General features: G+C 46.8%; 2 protein-coding genes across 13 annotated transcripts in view; both read left to right on the top strand.

The window, feature by feature from the left end:
* Positions 1-337: 337 nt before the first annotated feature.
* On the top strand, positions 338-6,768 carry Tspyl2 (TSPY like 2). The gene is made up of 7 exons (XM_046452648.2): positions 338-1,291; positions 2,607-2,684; positions 2,789-2,900; positions 2,976-3,121; positions 3,242-3,336; positions 3,650-4,353; positions 6,022-6,768. The coding sequence occupies exons 1-7, from the start codon at positions 488-490 to the stop codon at positions 6,168-6,170; spliced, it is 2,088 nt and encodes a 695-aa protein (XP_046308604.1). The 5' UTR covers positions 338-487; the 3' UTR covers positions 6,171-6,768.
* Positions 6,769-13,513: 6,745 nt separating this feature from the next.
* Kantr (KANTR integral membrane protein) overlaps positions 13,514-15,991 on the top strand; it is a 102,680-nt gene continuing 100,202 nt past the window's right edge. For 2 of the 12 annotated variants that reach the window (XR_009227525.1, XM_046452645.2), the window contains exons 1-2: positions 13,514-13,855; positions 13,973-14,047. The gene's annotated coding sequence lies outside the window, so the exon portion shown is untranslated. The remainder of the gene's footprint in view (positions 13,856-13,972; positions 14,048-15,991) is intronic. The other 10 variants (XR_006853442.2, XR_006853445.2, XR_006853444.2 and 7 more) reach the window with 8 other exon arrangements.

Genomic DNA, 15,991 nt, shown 5'->3' with positions numbered 1-15,991 from the left:
CTTGTTTTTTGGTCTTCAGAACCACTGGTACTTTTCCCATTGGATAAACGTTTTAAGAGTGAGGGAGAGGGGTTTCTTCCCCTAGCTTTCCTCGCAACCAATCGTTTGGCAGTTTTCCTCTCTTCGCCGGGGTAGCTAGCCCGCTGATTCGCGGGTTTGAGGAGAGCCAATCGCAAAGTGATGATGTGTAGTGTTGGCAAGCAGATTGCGTGAGAGCGGGCAGGGGTCGCAGGAACGCGAGCGCCGCCGCGGCGGCCGGTAGCCAATGATGAGGCAGGCAGGCTCCTTGCGTCAGGCACTGGGCGGGGCCTCGGGATTGGCGCGGAGGGAGTAGGGCAATCGCTGTGGGAGGGAACGCCAGAGCGAGGCGGTGAGCGGAGCTGGTCGCGTGAGGCGCAGCGGCTGCACTTGAGGTGTAACTGGTAGCGGCGGCCGGCCAAGAGCAAAGGAGCTAGTGCTATCTCCTGAGCTTGTGAGCGCGGTCACCATGGACCGCCCGGATGAGGGGCCTCCGGCCAAGACCCGCCGCCTCAGCGGCTCGGAGCCCCCTCAGCGCGATCCGCCGCCGCCGCCTCCCCCGCCGCCGCCACCGCCGCTCCTGCGACTGCCTCTCCCTCCACCCCAGCAGCGCCCGAGGCTCCGCGAGGAAACCGAGGCGGCACAGGTGCTGGCTGATATGAGGAGGGTGGGACTGGGCCCCGCGCTGCCCCCACCGCCACCCTATGTCATTCTTGAGGAGGGGGGGATCCGCGCGTACTTCACCCTGGGTGCTGGTGGTCCCGGCTGGGATCCTGCGATCGAGTCAGGGTATGGGGAGTCGCCCCCTCCCACAGGGAGCCTGGAAACACTCCCCCCTTCCGAAGCCTCTGGGGGGAGCCTGGAAATTGACTTTCAGGTTGCAGAGCCCAGCAGCCTTGCAGGAGAGAAGGCCCTAGAAACCTGTAGCTCAGGGGGGTGGGGGCCCCAGATGTTAGTCAGTCCAAAGAGGAAGGAGGAGGCTGTCATCATAGTGGAAGATGAGGATGAGGATGAAAAGGAAAGTGTGAGGAGGAGGAGGCGGCGGCGGCGGAGGAAGCAGAGGAAGGTGAAGGAAAGCAAAGAGAGAAATGCTGAGAGGATGGAAAGCATCCTGCAGGCACTGGAGAGCATTCAAATGGACCTGGAGGCAGTGAACATCAAGGCAGGCAAGGCCTTCCTGCGTCTCAAGCGCAAGTTCATCCAGATGCGAAGACCCTTCCTGGAGCGCAGAGACCTGATCATTCAGCACATCCCAGGCTTCTGGGTCAAAGCAGTATCCTTCTCATCGATACTCATGGGCCAGAAACCCATGACAGAAAAGGAGACATGGGGGAGGGACAGAAAGGGTGAAGGGATGTCGGGAAGGGCCAGAGATGGGGGTGAGCCCCCTATCGGAAGACTGACTAGATTGGGTAGAAGAGGGATGGAAGGAGGAGGGCAAAACAGCAGAGAAGCTGGACTGGAGATGTTGGGGGGAGCACACAATAAAAACTGGACCACATATGGGAAGAGTGGGGGAAGAGGAGAAGCATAACATTAAAAAAAATGGATCACAAACAGTGAAAGGGGGAGGGTAACAGGGGAGCACAGCAGAAAAATTGGACCAGAGATGGTGAAAGGAGAAGGGGAGGGGCATACAGAAGATGAACTGACTCAGACAGTGAAGAGGGAGGAGAAAGGCAGAGAAACTGCCCAGAGAGGATGTTTAAGGCACAGAGGGCTCTGCAAGCCTAGTTGTCTACTTAGACACTAGGAGACCTCAATCCTAGCTAGAGTTGGGAGGGGATGGAGGAGAGGGCACTTGGGAGGGGCTGGAGCCTCTGAAAGGCCAGGAGAGAATTACCTGGGTATGGAGATCAAGGGGTTAACTGAAGGAAAAGGGAGAATAGGAAGAATCCCATTCACTGTTCCTGATTGTTAAGCTCATCCCTGGGGAACACATATACATGTAACATGTTAGGAACACATAGGTTTAACATCTTAACAGAATTACATGGAGACAGACCCCTGGCATCCTGATATAAATATCATGTGATCACAGGCCCTCAGCACACTGGCATACAGTATCATGTAGTCACAAGATTTCAGCACCCAGACAGTGTTATGTAGCCATAGCTTCTCAGCACACAGACATATAGCATCACTTGAACACAGACTCTAAGAACCATTCACACAACATCATGTGGATGCAGACCCTTGACGCCCACTTAGAGGCCCTCAGTAACCAGATACATCATCACTTGGGGCCTTCAGCCCCCAGATACATAGTATTTTGTGTACACATACCCTCAGCATCCAGAGATATCACATGGACATAGATCCTCAGCACCCAGACACATAGCAAATATGAACCATGGCAAGGCTATCTAACACAGATTTAACATTACATAAACACAGGGTCTCATCACATAAATTGTATCATGGGAATAAAAGTATGCTTTTATAAAGTATGCTTGCTCTACACATATCACATCAATATAGAAGAAATCCTCCTGCTCCAGCCTCTCTTTTGCTCTGCCCTGCCTGGCCTTCCCTCCCTCCCTCACATTGAACAGTTAATCCTTGACCTAAACTGCTCCACTCATCAGTTCCTCAACCACCCCAGAATTTCAATCTTGATCAACCAACGAGATGAAGACATTTTCCACTACTTGACCAATCTTCAGGTCAGGCCAAAGAGGAACACCAAGGAATCTGGTCCTTAAAGGTGAGGGGGGGTGGGAGGTACCGTTGGGGGAAAAGATTCCACCATTGCCACCACCCTGAGCAGGTACAGGATCTCAGACATATCTCCATGGGCTACAAAATGAAGCTATACTTCCAGACAAACCCTTACTTTACAAACATGGTGATCGTCAAGGAGTTCCAGCGCAACCGCTCGGGTAAGTCGTGGTCCCAAGGTAAATCCCCTGTCTGTCCTTATCCAGTCCTGTTTCTATGACCTCCTCTTCCCATAGGCCGGCTGGTGTCTCACTCCACCCCTATTCGCTGGCACCGGGGCCAGGAACCCCAGGCCCACAATCGCAGGAACCAGGACACCAGCCACAGCTTCTTCAGCTGGTTCTCAAACCACAGCCTCCCAGAAGCTGACAGAATTGCTGAGGTGAGGACCCTCTTGGCATTTGCAGAGAAGGCTTTGCTAGACTTTCCCTGGGTGTCTGGGGAATTGGATGTAAGGTCTGGCACTTATACACATGGCTCTATTCCCCTTCTCTTTCAACAGATTATCAAGAATGACCTGTGGGTTAACCCTCTACGCTACTACATGAGAGAAGGGGGCTACAGGGCAAACAGAAAGAAGCAAGAAGAGAAGGAAAGGTGATGGGGGAATTGGTGGTTGAGAAATGGTTTGTTGGACATGGAGCAAAGACTAGGTTAGTGTTATACAAGATTTATGGAGCTGCAAGGGACCTTTGGGATAATCTAGTGCAATGTTTTATAAGTGAAGAATGACTCCCAGAAATGGCCTGAGGGTTACATAGTCAAGGGCAGAAATGGGACTCTTCCTAGCCTAACATCATTCCTAGGAGCCCTTGTAGCCTACTGCCTTCCCATTTACTTACCATTTTTCAGTGTTTTCCCTGGGTTTATCTCCCACTAACCCCATACTTAGCCTGAAACTTCCCCACAGTAAAGCCAAGGATGAATTTGAGATGGTGATCATGGAAGACGCTAATGACTATTATGCCATGGGAGACGTTCTCAGCGAGATCTCAGACATTGATGAGACCACTGACAATGACACTATTCATGACATCAAGATTTCTGACTTCATGGAAACCACCGACTACTTCAAGACCACTGACAATGAGATAACTGACATCAATGAGAGCCTGTGTGACAGTGAGAGCCCTAACCACATTGAGAACCCCAACAATGAGATTGCTGACAGTAGCGAGAGTGCTGATGATGAGACCACTTACAACAAGGGTACTGATGACAATGAGAGCACTGACGACAAAAATGAGAATCCTGAAAACAATGAGAATCCCAACAAAAGTGTTGATAGTGACAACAAGAACCTGGACAGTGACAACCGAGGCATCAGTGCCAACAACCAGGACAGCAGTGATAGTGACAACGGAGATGAGGGCAGTGATGATGAAGACAATGATGGCAATGAAGGTGACAATGAGGGTAGTGATGATGATGGCAACGAGGGTGACAATGAGGGAAGTGATGATGACGACAGAGACATTGACTACTACAAGAATGATATTAACATCTTTGACAAGGATCAGGATAACAGCTCCAACCAGGATGACTACGAGGATGAGGTAGAGATCATCTCTGAAGACTCAGTGGAAGAAGAAGAGGAGGAGGGCAGTGAGGAAGGTGAGCTAGACTCTTTTCTCTCAGAGAAAGCCTGGAACCAGGGTATCCAGCTACTAACACTGTCTTTTCTTCTGAAGGAAAGAAAAAACCTTCTATGCAGCTTTTTAAATAAAGGAAGGTCAGAGAGCATTTAATTTATAAATGTAACAAAAAAAGTTCAATTCTAGGTGATAGAACTGTTCTAGGTTGTAACAGAGCAAAAGACAAAAAAGTAGACAAAAATATAGGGGATAGTGGTGGAAAACTAAAAGTAAACACACACACACACACACTTACGTGGAAAAAAGTGGCAAATACATTACAGTTCAGCACTCTGTACCCAGCTCCCTGGTCTTGTGAGAACTCCCAGGCTTGTTTGGGCAGCTGAAGGTGAAGTGACAGTTTCCTTTGTAAGCTTAGAGGATGGAGCAGCTAATTCTAACTCAAGAGTGGGGAAGAGGGTGGGAGAGCTAGAAAAAGGAGGTGATACTTGAATTGGAAGCTGCATTCCCAATAAAGAGCACTGTGGAGCATTTTCATGGAATGGATAGTGTGAACAAGGACCTAGAAGAGTGAAAATGCATGGTTTGTTGGGCAAGGGTTCCAAAATTGTCTCCTGAGAACCGTTTTATCAGTTTTGAAAGTTGGTCCTCACAGAAGGGTTCAGTGGTCATACATGTTACATACAATAATTTCCTCTTATAGAATCACACATATTAGCACCTTAAAGACTAAGAAAACCTACTGTGAAAAAAAACCTATTTCGCTTTGCAGATCTCAACATGTTTAAACTTCTTGACCACAGAAATTATCAAAGAACACATTTTTGGGAAATGAGGAAGGATTGCACAAGGGGGTTTAAGGGAGAGATAAGTATTTGAGGTAACTCCTAAGTTTGGTTCTGACCCAGAAGACCATAAAAATAAACTTTAAACCCGTGTAAAGGAGGTATTTGAGTTTGATTCTAAGCAGACAGAAGAGAAGTGTCATTCCCGCCCCCATCTGGTGGAGAGGGAGATAGACTGGGTGAGAAAACCAACCACTCCTACAGATTTTGGCCATGGGCTCCCTGACAAACATCATTTCAGACAGGGGTGGGTCATCAAGGGTAATGGCGTGGGATGAGTGAGTGGCCTCAATTTAGATTTATTTTTCAGGTAGGGTAGGGGAACTGAGGGAGTTGTCAGTCCTCTTCTCCCACCTGATGGCAAGTCCAAGAATGGGAGGCAGAGCTGGTCTGCCCAACCCTGGGGTGGTAGTGGGTGTGGGGAATTGGACCGAAAAAGACAGACTGGGGCCTGTTTGCACCAGACTGGGGAAAAGAAGTGAGGGAGCTGCCTGGGGATGAATAGGTTTATTCAGCTGAGGTCTGAACTCAGGAAGAGCCAGATTGAGGAATGGGGGGTGAGGGGACAGAAAAAAAGCTACTTTCAGAAATGTATCAATTTTGACAGGACAGAGGCAGGGAGCCCACCCTGCCTTCATGCCTCCTTCCTACCCCCCCCCCCCCCGTGGGATTGAGTCTGTGGGCATGTGCTGACACAAACAGAGCTGCTTTTTCCAAGCAGAGGCGCTTGGAAAGTGGTTCCAGGCCCCTCAAAGGCCCTGGCTGTGTCTTCTGTTCCTTTTCAGAGTGACATCTAACTGCCCTCCTCGATTTCCCCTTCCTTGCCTCTCTCCCCTGTGCAGGCAGTGAGCAAAGCGAAGACAGCTATGAGGAGGAAAGAAGCTACGTGGAGGAAGGAAGTGAAATCGATTCAGAAGATTCTGACATTGAGGAGGTGCTTCAAGTCCCAAACGCTTGGGCCAACCCGGGGAAGAGGGGGAAAACCGGATAAACATCTGACCCTTTTGGGGGGGTCTCTTCTCTGTATCCCCCTCCCCCTGTCCCGTTTCCCACCCCCTCAGCTAGGGCCACGCGGCTCCACATTGCACTTCTGGGGGGTGACCGACTTCGTACACGGGTTTAAAGTTTATTTTTATGGTTTAGTAATTGCAGAGTTCTTATTTTGGGAGGGGGGAAGGGAGATTCTCCCCCTTTTTGGCCCTCCTCCTCCCGCAGGCTTCTGTGTGCTGCTAAACGTATTTATTGTGATGCCTTGGTCAGGGCCCCTCTAGCCCCCTTCTCCTTGTTAGCGTTGGCCCCAGCCCCTCTTCCTGTGGAGTGGACACCCTGATCCCAAAGCGGAGAGGGTCCTTGTAGCCTTCATCGCAGCTGTGCAGTAGCCTTGAAGGCTCTGTTGCCACCCTGTTCTACCAAGTCTCTCTCTTTCCATCCTTTCCTTCTTCCCTCCCCCCTCACCGTGCCGCTAGCCTGCCTAGGTGTCTATGCAAGGCCGCTTTGCCATTGCGGTATTCCTGTCCCCGCTCCCCCAGAAGTCCCGCCTCTTTTCCCTGTGAACCCTGATGATCCTAATAAAACTGAGCAAATTCAAAGTGCAGCTTCGAGTCTTTTGTCCGCCCTAGTGTGCAGTCTCTAGCGGCCAGTCTTCCAACAGGCCAGCACGAAACCTCCTAGCCTACGCAATCGCCTCCAAGATGGTAGTTGCTGGGGGTTCTGCAGACCTGGGGCAAGCCCCTCCAGGCCGCAAAGGCGTTGCGTCAGACCATTGCGGACCATCCTGACCAATCGCAGGGTGAGGTTGAGGAAGCCCCTCCCTGTCGCGGCGGTCGCTTTAGACCCAGCCAGGTAGCAAAGAGCTTCCCACGCCTTTCGTTTGACGCATGCGCAAAGAGATGTTCTGAGCCTGAACTTTAATTTATTCGGTGATTCATCTGTTCATTTCTAGTGCGTCAAGTCTTTCTTGGGGCCTAGTGTTAGCTAGGCGTGGGGAAGCCAGAAGAATCCATTTTTTTTCTCGTTCTTACGTAGTAAAAAAAAATAAAAGCTACGATATCGGTCCGGATATCACAACACAATCATACAGGAGCGCGCTCTTGTCTTTGGGGGGTGGGGGTGCAGAATCCCTGTAGCTGGACCTAAGGGAGAAGTCGGGAATAAAGAGGGCTGAGGCTGAGGAGTTTCTATACAGATAAAGGCAGAACAAAGGAAATTCACTCTATAGTTGTGCGGTGGGGTGGGGAATCGATGGGGTGAGGAGTCGGGAGTTGGGTATCTGAAAAGCAGGCTTTGTCTGGAAAACCTTGGAAAGACTGAGCTGTATTTAATTTTGGACCTAGTAACTTTATTTCCACGGACACCAGAAATATTTCCCACATTCGTCTGGACTATAATAACTTTTAGACAAATATTCGGGTCGGTATTTTACAATATATCTCCCGAACTTTCCATCTAACGCCTTTATTTTGCAGGAAGGATTCAGATAAGGTCAGATTTGCGTTTTAGAGACAGCCCTCTGCTGGCTGTCAGGAGAATGGATGGGAGGGAGGAAAAAGCTGTGAGGAAGTTGAAGCTATACCTCAGATGAGAAGGTACCATGGGGATGGATATGGTAGGGTTTTAAATATATATATTTATTTTAATTTCAGAGTAGTTTTATATTTAAAGAATTACTACGAAGACAATACAGAAATATCCTGTATACCCCACAGCCAGTTTCCCTGATTATCAACATCTTACTTTACTGTGGTGCATTTATTGCTGTTAATGAACCAGTATCAGCACATTATGATTAGCCGAAGTCCACTCTTTGTTCAAGTTTCCTTAGTTTTAACTCATTGTCCTTTGTATCCTCCGGGATCTCATCCAGAGTACCATACTACATTTAGTTGTCATGTTTCCTTAAGTTCCTATTGACTGTGACACTTTCTCAGGATTTCCTTGTTTTTGATAATCTGGAGCCATCAATATTTAAGAAGTACTGGTCAGGTATTCTGTAGAATATCCCTTCACTGGAATTTGTCTGATGTTTTTCTCATGATTAAACAAGAGAGAGTGTTAGTTACCTTTTGTCTCTGTGACCAAAAGTACCTGACAAGAACAACTAGGGGATGAAAAATTTATTTAGGGCTCACAGTTTCAGAGGTCCAAGTACATGATTGGCCTACTCCCATTGCTCTGGGCCTGAGATGAGGCAGAACATCATGATGAAAGGGCATGATGGAAGAAAACTGTTAGTTCATGGCACCCAGGAAGCAGAGGGGAAGGAGGAGCAGGGACAAGAGTCCCAAGGCCCATCCCCAGTGACCTACTTACTCCAGCCATGCCCTACTTGCCTACCATTACCACCCAGTAGTCCATTCCAATTTATTAATCCATCAAATGTATTAATCCACTGATGAAGTTATAGCTCTCATAATCCAATATTTTCATCTCTGAACTTGCTACATTGCCTAACATATGAGCTCTTTGGGGGATATTTCTAGATTCAAACCACAACATGGGAGGAAGACCACAGAAGTAAAATGCTATTCTAATCATATCATATCAAGGGCTTGTATTATCAACATGATTTATTGCTGTTGATGTTAACTTTGATCATATGGCTGAAGTAGTGTCTGTAGGTTTCTTCACTCTAAAGCTAGTCCTTTTTTGTGCTGCTGTAATCTTTGGAAAGAAGCCACTATATGCAGCTAATGTTTAAGGAGTGAGGAGTTATGCTGCATTTCCTCGAGAGGAAAGTATCTAAAGTAATTAGAATTCTTCTGTATGAGAAATCTGTCTATTACAAGAGAGCTTTTAAGTTACTGAAATTGCCAGGCTTTAGATATAGAAGGAGAAGGATTGAGAGGAGTCAGGCTGAGTGTCACGTTGTGGTGGAAACTTTGGCAAGGCCCCTTCCCTCTCTGGGCATGTCTCTTGAAATGGCTGGAATGCCAGATAATGAACATAATTCTCAGTGCTTCTGATAAATGTTTTGGGAAGAGAATGGAGGTTTTAATATCTCTGGTTCTGATCTTGACTCATTTTGTCAGAGCTGGGTAAAAAGGACTGAGGCTTAGAAAGGGAGAAACATTTAATCAGGTATGGTGGTGCACACCTGTATTCCCAGCTACTCACGAGGCTAAGACAGGAGGATAGCTTCAGCCTAGGGGTTTAAGACCAGCCTGAGAAACATAGTAAGATTCCATTTCAAAACAAAAAGAAACTACTTTTAAAAGAAGAAAGGGAAACAACTTGCCCAAGATAATGTAGTACCTCAGGGCTAGAACAAAGAAAAGAGTGCAGAACCTTGAATCAAGGCATCTTGTGCAGAATCGAAAGAGACATCTCCCTACACTATCTGGAGCCAGTCCCCTGAGCACATGTGAAGAGCCAAGAGAGAATGGGAGGCAGCAGGGCAAAGGCTCTGGAGTGGGCCAGGAAGGTGTGAGCCCGGCAAGAGGATCCCAGCCAGTCTGAGAGGTAGCCAGCCTGATTATTCTTGCCTCAGTCTGGTCTACCTCACAATGTGACTCCCTCATCCTCTCTAGAGGGCCTCAGTTTTCCCATTTATAATCTAAGGCAAATCATGCTGGGACATCAGTCCAGGAGAAACAACTTAAATTCCCAAGATAGAATCTAGTTTTGAAGATAGTCTCTGAAGTTTAGCCTTCTTTGTGCTCTTCCCTGATTTCTCTCTACACCCCAATCAAATTCCCAGCCCCTCAAGTTGATATATGAGGCTTCTCTTCATCCACCCTGTCAGAGAGGGCCTTTGGTCTGCAGGGACACTCTTTGGAGCCAATAATGAGATTCTAGTATAGTTGTCCAAGGTGCTCATGTCCAGGGCTAAGGCATAAGAATGAAGAAGTAAGAGACCCTCATGAAAAACAGCACCCCTTAAGATTAAGCAAGTAAAAACTCTGAAGGGGCAGATGAGACAGCTCCCATCCCTGAAAAGGGCAAATGCACTTCAGGGACTTTAACTCTTAGCTTATAAGCTATTAAAAGCATAGCATGTGCTCTCTCCCTGCTCTCCCATCTTAACTCAAGGCTCATGGGGTATTAAAAGCATTTGTGCTTTCCCCCACTCCCTCACTTCAGTCACTTTCAAATAGTCTTGTGGGCCTTAGAAACCAGGTGCATCATTAAAGCCAGAACACCCTCTTCATGACTCTCTAAGGACAAACAACATAAAAGATAAAGCTGTTGAGGACTCACTGAAACAACAAATTCCTAGGCCCTTGAACTTGTTACTTGCATGATTTATGTTTTCTTCCACTCTCCACCCATGTGCTCTCTTAACAGCTGCAACAACTCATCCTATCACAGGGCAAAGAGGTTTATGCAGGATGTGGCATCAACATGAAAAATGTAACATTTGACACCAGGATGATGGGCTGACTACCCCTACCTCATGGTTAAAGTGCTTCCCAGGAGAAGAAAAACAGCTTTTAAAATACACCTAAAACCAATTGACATTCCTCAATTCTAGTTCACCCCTACTACCCTTTCACATGAATAAAATAAGCTCTTTCTCTTTGTTTTGAGAGGCGCTTGACATTCTCTTGGTCAGTGATGTGACTCCTTTCTGCTCCAGCAAGAATTCCCAATGGAGTCTTGTTTCCATTGCAGTTGTGCCTTTATCTGCTTCTTCTGATGGAGGGCAGAAGAAACCACCAAGCCCTAAGAGGAGGAGAGGACATTTTTTTGCTTAGAATGACATCTTGTTCCCTGTGCCCTCAGTCCTTAAACTGGACCTCCAAAGGAAAAAAAAAAAGAAGACTGTTCAAAAAGGTCTTTAGGGACACATCTAGCTCCAAAATGTAGTCTTCTTCTTTAAGGTCCCATTAGCTGGGACCTTAAACAGAAGCCAGGAGGATGAATTGTTGAGAGCCACAGCGGAAGGGACCCCAGCAAACTTCCAGCTGCCAGCAAACTTCCAGCTGCCAGCTGATGATTGACTCACAGCGGCCTCAGCAAACTTCTAGCTGCCAACTGATTGGCTCCTCTGCAGTGACGCTCATTGGGCTGTTTCCCCGCCCTTTCAGACCACTGAGCTGCTCATTGGGGGACTTTTTTGGCTCCGCGCTCCCGACCCAGCCAATCGGCCTCAAGAGCAGGAGGAGTGGGGGAGGTTGAGAGAGGCTTGTGGGAAGCCAGTGGTGGCAGTTGGGCTCTGAGGGTTTTTCCTGAGGAGCTGTGTGGTTTGGGTGTGTGGTTCTAAAAATAAAGTTTGTTTCTTTTGACAAGTGGCTCCTGAATTGTGCCCAGCCAGACTGCGGCAATGAATAGTCACACATCCAATGTGCCCCAGGGCCTGATCCCATGCTGAACTTGTCCTAGTATCCTTCACAGATTATCTACCTCTGAAGCAGAGGGCCCTGTTCCTGAGTATGAGGTTCCCACTGTTTCCTAGGGCCAGACCTTTAAAGTGCTATTCACTTCTGTGAAGATAATCAGTTTTGGCAGGGACAAAAGTAGATTCAGAAATGTCCCTTATTCTTAGGTGACCAAAAGGGCCAGAACTGGTTCCCTCAAGCGAGGGTGTGAAGGACGATTAGGGAGGAATCCTGTTATTCATTTAGTAAGTACTCATTGACACCTACTGTGTGCCCCATACTAGAATGGGTGACAGGGATATAATAAGAGAACAAGAGAGACCAAATATTTGTCTTTCTGGAGTCTGGGTTCAAGTTCAATGTTTTGTACCTCTTTGGTGATCTAATTAAACCCATCAATCTTTTCTCAGAAAAAAAAAATACCTCTTTAGTGCCTAAAACAAAATATGTAGAATTACAAAGGAAAACTATTATATTGAAATATAGTTATCAAAATATGGAAAAAGAGCCAGTTGTGGTGGTACACGCCTTTAATTCCAGCAGCTTGGGAGGCTGAAGCTGGAGGATTGCAACTTCAAAGCCAGCCTCAGCAACTTAGTGAGGTCCTGTTCAAAATAAAAATAAAAAGGGTTGGGGATGTAGCTCTGTGGTAGAGTACCCTGGTATGTGTGTGTGTGTGTGTGTGTGTGTATACACATATATAAAGCAAATATGTACTAGAGTAATATATGTGCTCCCCATTAATTCATTAAATCATAAGATCTTATGGAGGATCTAATAAGTACTGTGATTTTTATTTTTTCACTTTGTAGTACCAGGGATTGAACCTAGAGGTGCTTAACCAGTGAGACACATCCCCAGCCCTTTTTATATTTTATTTTCAGACAGGGTATCACTAATTTATTTAGGGCCTTGCTAAAGTTGTTGAGGCTAGCTTCAAACTTGTGATCCTCCTGCCTCAGTCTCCTGAGTTATTGGGATTACAGGTGTGCACCACCATGCTTGGCTAGTATCATGATTTTAAAACAGTGATAAGATTATATATTTCAAGAGATCCACAACATCTATAACGTGATGTAAAAATCTCTGTGATTTCTATTGGGGACAGTCACCAATAATAGTAGTAGTATGGTTAGTTACTTTTTATTTTTTCCTTTTTGTGATGCTGGGCTTTGCACATGCTAGGCAAGGGCTCTACCACTGAGGCACACCACCAGCCCATTAGTTATATTCTTAATTGAGAAAACACTAAATTTTAGTTATTAGGGAAAGAATAAAGACATAAATTTGTTGCAAATTAATTTAATTTAATTTTAAAATAAATTTAAGTTTATGGGCTTTTCCAAACTCTATCCGCAGACTCACCCGGAGGTCTGTGAAACTCAAAAACCTACATTAATAGAAGGTTTTTTCCTGTCTTTCCTTCCTTCTTAAACAGCTTTCCTTTGGAAGATATAAGCTTGCGTTTTATTCTGGGTAATGGTTGTGTGACTTCAAGGCAATTGGTTTGCCTCTCTGGACCATAGTCTTCTTTGCCTGAACGTGGGAAAGGCAAGAATTTGGAGAGTCTTTATTTATTCCACAGTCAATTAATTTGTGTTCTCATTTAATCATCACAACATTGTGGGGGAAAGTAAATATATTCCCATTTCACAGATGGTTAAACTGAGGCTACTAGCGAGGTTGTCACTTGACCAATATCTCTGGAAGTTGTAGGGACCGGTGTGAGATGTCCATATTCCCATAACCACTTCAACCTCCATGAATGGAAGTAGGAATTCTGCTCTCCTAGAGAGACATCTGGTTCAGAAATCCTTGCACGTAGGTGTGGAGCTTTGAGAAACTGGGGTTAAAGTCGCGTCGCTTGGTAAAGCAATGCAAGGGCTAGGTGACTAACTGGAGAGTTCGAGAGTGCGGTGACTCAGGCCTAGCCTGGCTTGGGACTTCGCGCCTGCGTGTTCGCAGCTACACCCCCGTCTGCCCCCGGGCTCCACTAAGTCCTGCTGAATAGAAAGGCAAAGGGCAATGACAAGCACTCTCTTCCCGGCCAATCCTCTTAACGGATGGGTTAGGCTCGTAAACCAATCAAAGACCCCCGAAGGGGCGGAGTTTTCCTCGGCTTGGATCCCTGCCTGGGGGGTAAAAATAAAGTGTTTCCATTTTCAGCCAATCCCAGGGAAGGCAGAAGGCACTCTTCCAATGGGAGCCGAGGAGCCGTCGGTAGCGGTGGAGGCCTGTGACCCCGCTAGCTCCGGAGCCGGCGGGAGGGAAGCGTCCAGTATATTTGCGAGATCGTGCTGAGGGCCCCTGACATCTCTTCGCGCCTGGCAGCAGCGGCGCCGACGGCTAGAGGTGTCTGGTGAGAAGCCGTAAGGATGGGGGTGGTGGGGGAAGTGGAGGGGAGAAGAGGCCCGCCCAGAGCGCGTGAGGGGTGGGGCCTGGGCGAGCTTTTACCTGGGCGGCCTCTCAATCCTAGGTCAGCGGGTGGTGGAGGATCGTACGGGTAGCCGAGGGAGGGCGAGTGCTCCTGAGATCCCCAGACGGCGCCCAGGTGAGTACCCTGCGGAGCCCACCGCTGAGCCCACCCTCCGCTGATCCCAGTCCCTTGGGAAATGATTCTGTGTGGGTCTGCCGCTCACGTGATCGTCTGCGTACCTCTCTGTCTCCCTGTCTACCCCCACCCCACTGTTTCTGTCTGTCTCGCCCTCTGAGACATACTAGACAGCCCAGATATAAGAGGCAGAATCCTGACCCAATCAGTTAAAACTAGCTTTGAAACCTTGGGCTACTTTACTTATCTGGGCCTCAGTTTCATCATCTGTCTAATGGGGCCCTAATAATCTCTATTTGAGATAGTAATGCATGTGCATCACTTTGCCCAGCACCAGGCCCCTAGAAAAAATTCAATAAATAATGACTGTAGTAATTGAAAAGAATATTGTCTCTCTTGGTCTCTGTTTTCTCCTTATCTGTCTCTGACCCTTGCCCATTGGATTTTTTTTCTGAATGCTTCTGTCTTTCTGTTATTTTTCCTTTTTCAGCCTGTCTCTTCCCAGCCTCAAAGAGGTTAGAAGTGCCCTGTTTATAGCAGTGTGCTTGGCCTGAGGGCAGGGTAAAAAATGGAGCCTGGCCTTGAGATGCTCTGGTCTGTGAAGGAGAGAACCCTCTTTGTTTCCTGGCCTATTCTGTTAAACAGGTAGAAAGATCACGATTACAGGCACACACCTGTAATCCCAGAGACTTGGGAGGCTGGGGCAGAAGGATCACAAGTTCAAAGCCAGCCTCAGAAATTTAAGGAGGCTCTAAGCAACTTAGCAAGACCCTGTCTCAGAATAAAAAATAATAATTAAAAAGGGCTGGGGATGTAGCTCAGTGGTAAAGTACCCCTGGGTTCAAACCCCAGTACCCCTCCACACATAAAAAAAAACCCTTCATCCTACATAACATTAGTCACCACAAGAAGCCTATCGATTTCCTGGTTACATCTTCATGCATCCCTGAGCAACCTCTTTTCTGTCCTTATCGGGAAGTCCTTCTACCAAGCCTTCTGAAACTCACTTTCAGGCATCAGCAATCCATTCCTCCATTCTCATCCTGGCTTTAGAATACTCCCTTCATTTTCTTGCCATATCTTGGTCTTTCTGAAACCTATTGGACCTACACTCTAAAATGTATAATTTGAAATATTTGAAATGCCCCCTTCACTATTCTTAAGTGAAGTGCATACAAAGTAGAATCTGTCTGCACACATAATTCCCTCCCAACCAATATAATGTCCTAATTGTAATATAAGGCAGAAATAAAGAAAGAATAGTTAAAAAGGAAACAATATGCATTTCAGTACATACAGGCTAGGATAGGACTCTACTAGAAGACATAATGAAATGGTCTTGCACATAATGATACTTGCACCTGTAAATGTGACAGCTACATGTGTATTGATTGGTGAAACCACAGGTAGGAGGGTGCAGTTTTCCTAAATGGTGAACAATTCTTTATAAACTTCTAAACAAAACAATCTTCCCTCAATTTATAAAGTCATTGAATTTCTGGAGATGTTAATATATATTAAAATCCCTGATCTGTTCCCCCTAACCTCCCTGGCCTTATCTGCTACCACTCCCCCAACTCCTTGCTCTGTTTCACTCATTCTGGTCTCCTTAAAGGAAGATAATTGAACACATTAGGTATGTTTCTACCTTTGGGATTTTGTACTAGGCCTTTCCATGTACCTAGTCACATTTCCATGTACCCCAAGTATCCACAAAGCTCATGCCCTTACTTCTTTCAGGCCTCTACTCAGTTGTCACTTTCTCAGTTAGGGTTTACCTTGACCATCCGATCTAAAATTTCAGCTCCCTCCTACCACTAACCCTACTCTATTTTTTCCATAGTATTCTTTATTTTCTTAGATAATAGTCATGTGTCACTTAACAGTGGTGATACTCTCCAAGAAGTGTGTCGTTAGGCAATTTTGTCATTGTGCAAACATAAG

This window comes from Marmota monax, unplaced genomic scaffold (genome assembly GCF_021218885.2).
Source record: "Marmota monax isolate L192 unplaced genomic scaffold, Marmota_monax_Labrador192_F-V1.1 WCK01_AAM20220418_F8-fsc00223, whole genome shotgun sequence".
Taxonomy (NCBI): Eukaryota; Metazoa; Chordata; class Mammalia; order Rodentia; family Sciuridae; genus Marmota; species Marmota monax.
Note: the sequence above shows the minus strand (reverse complement) of the source record. Positions and strands in the feature narration are given on the sequence as shown.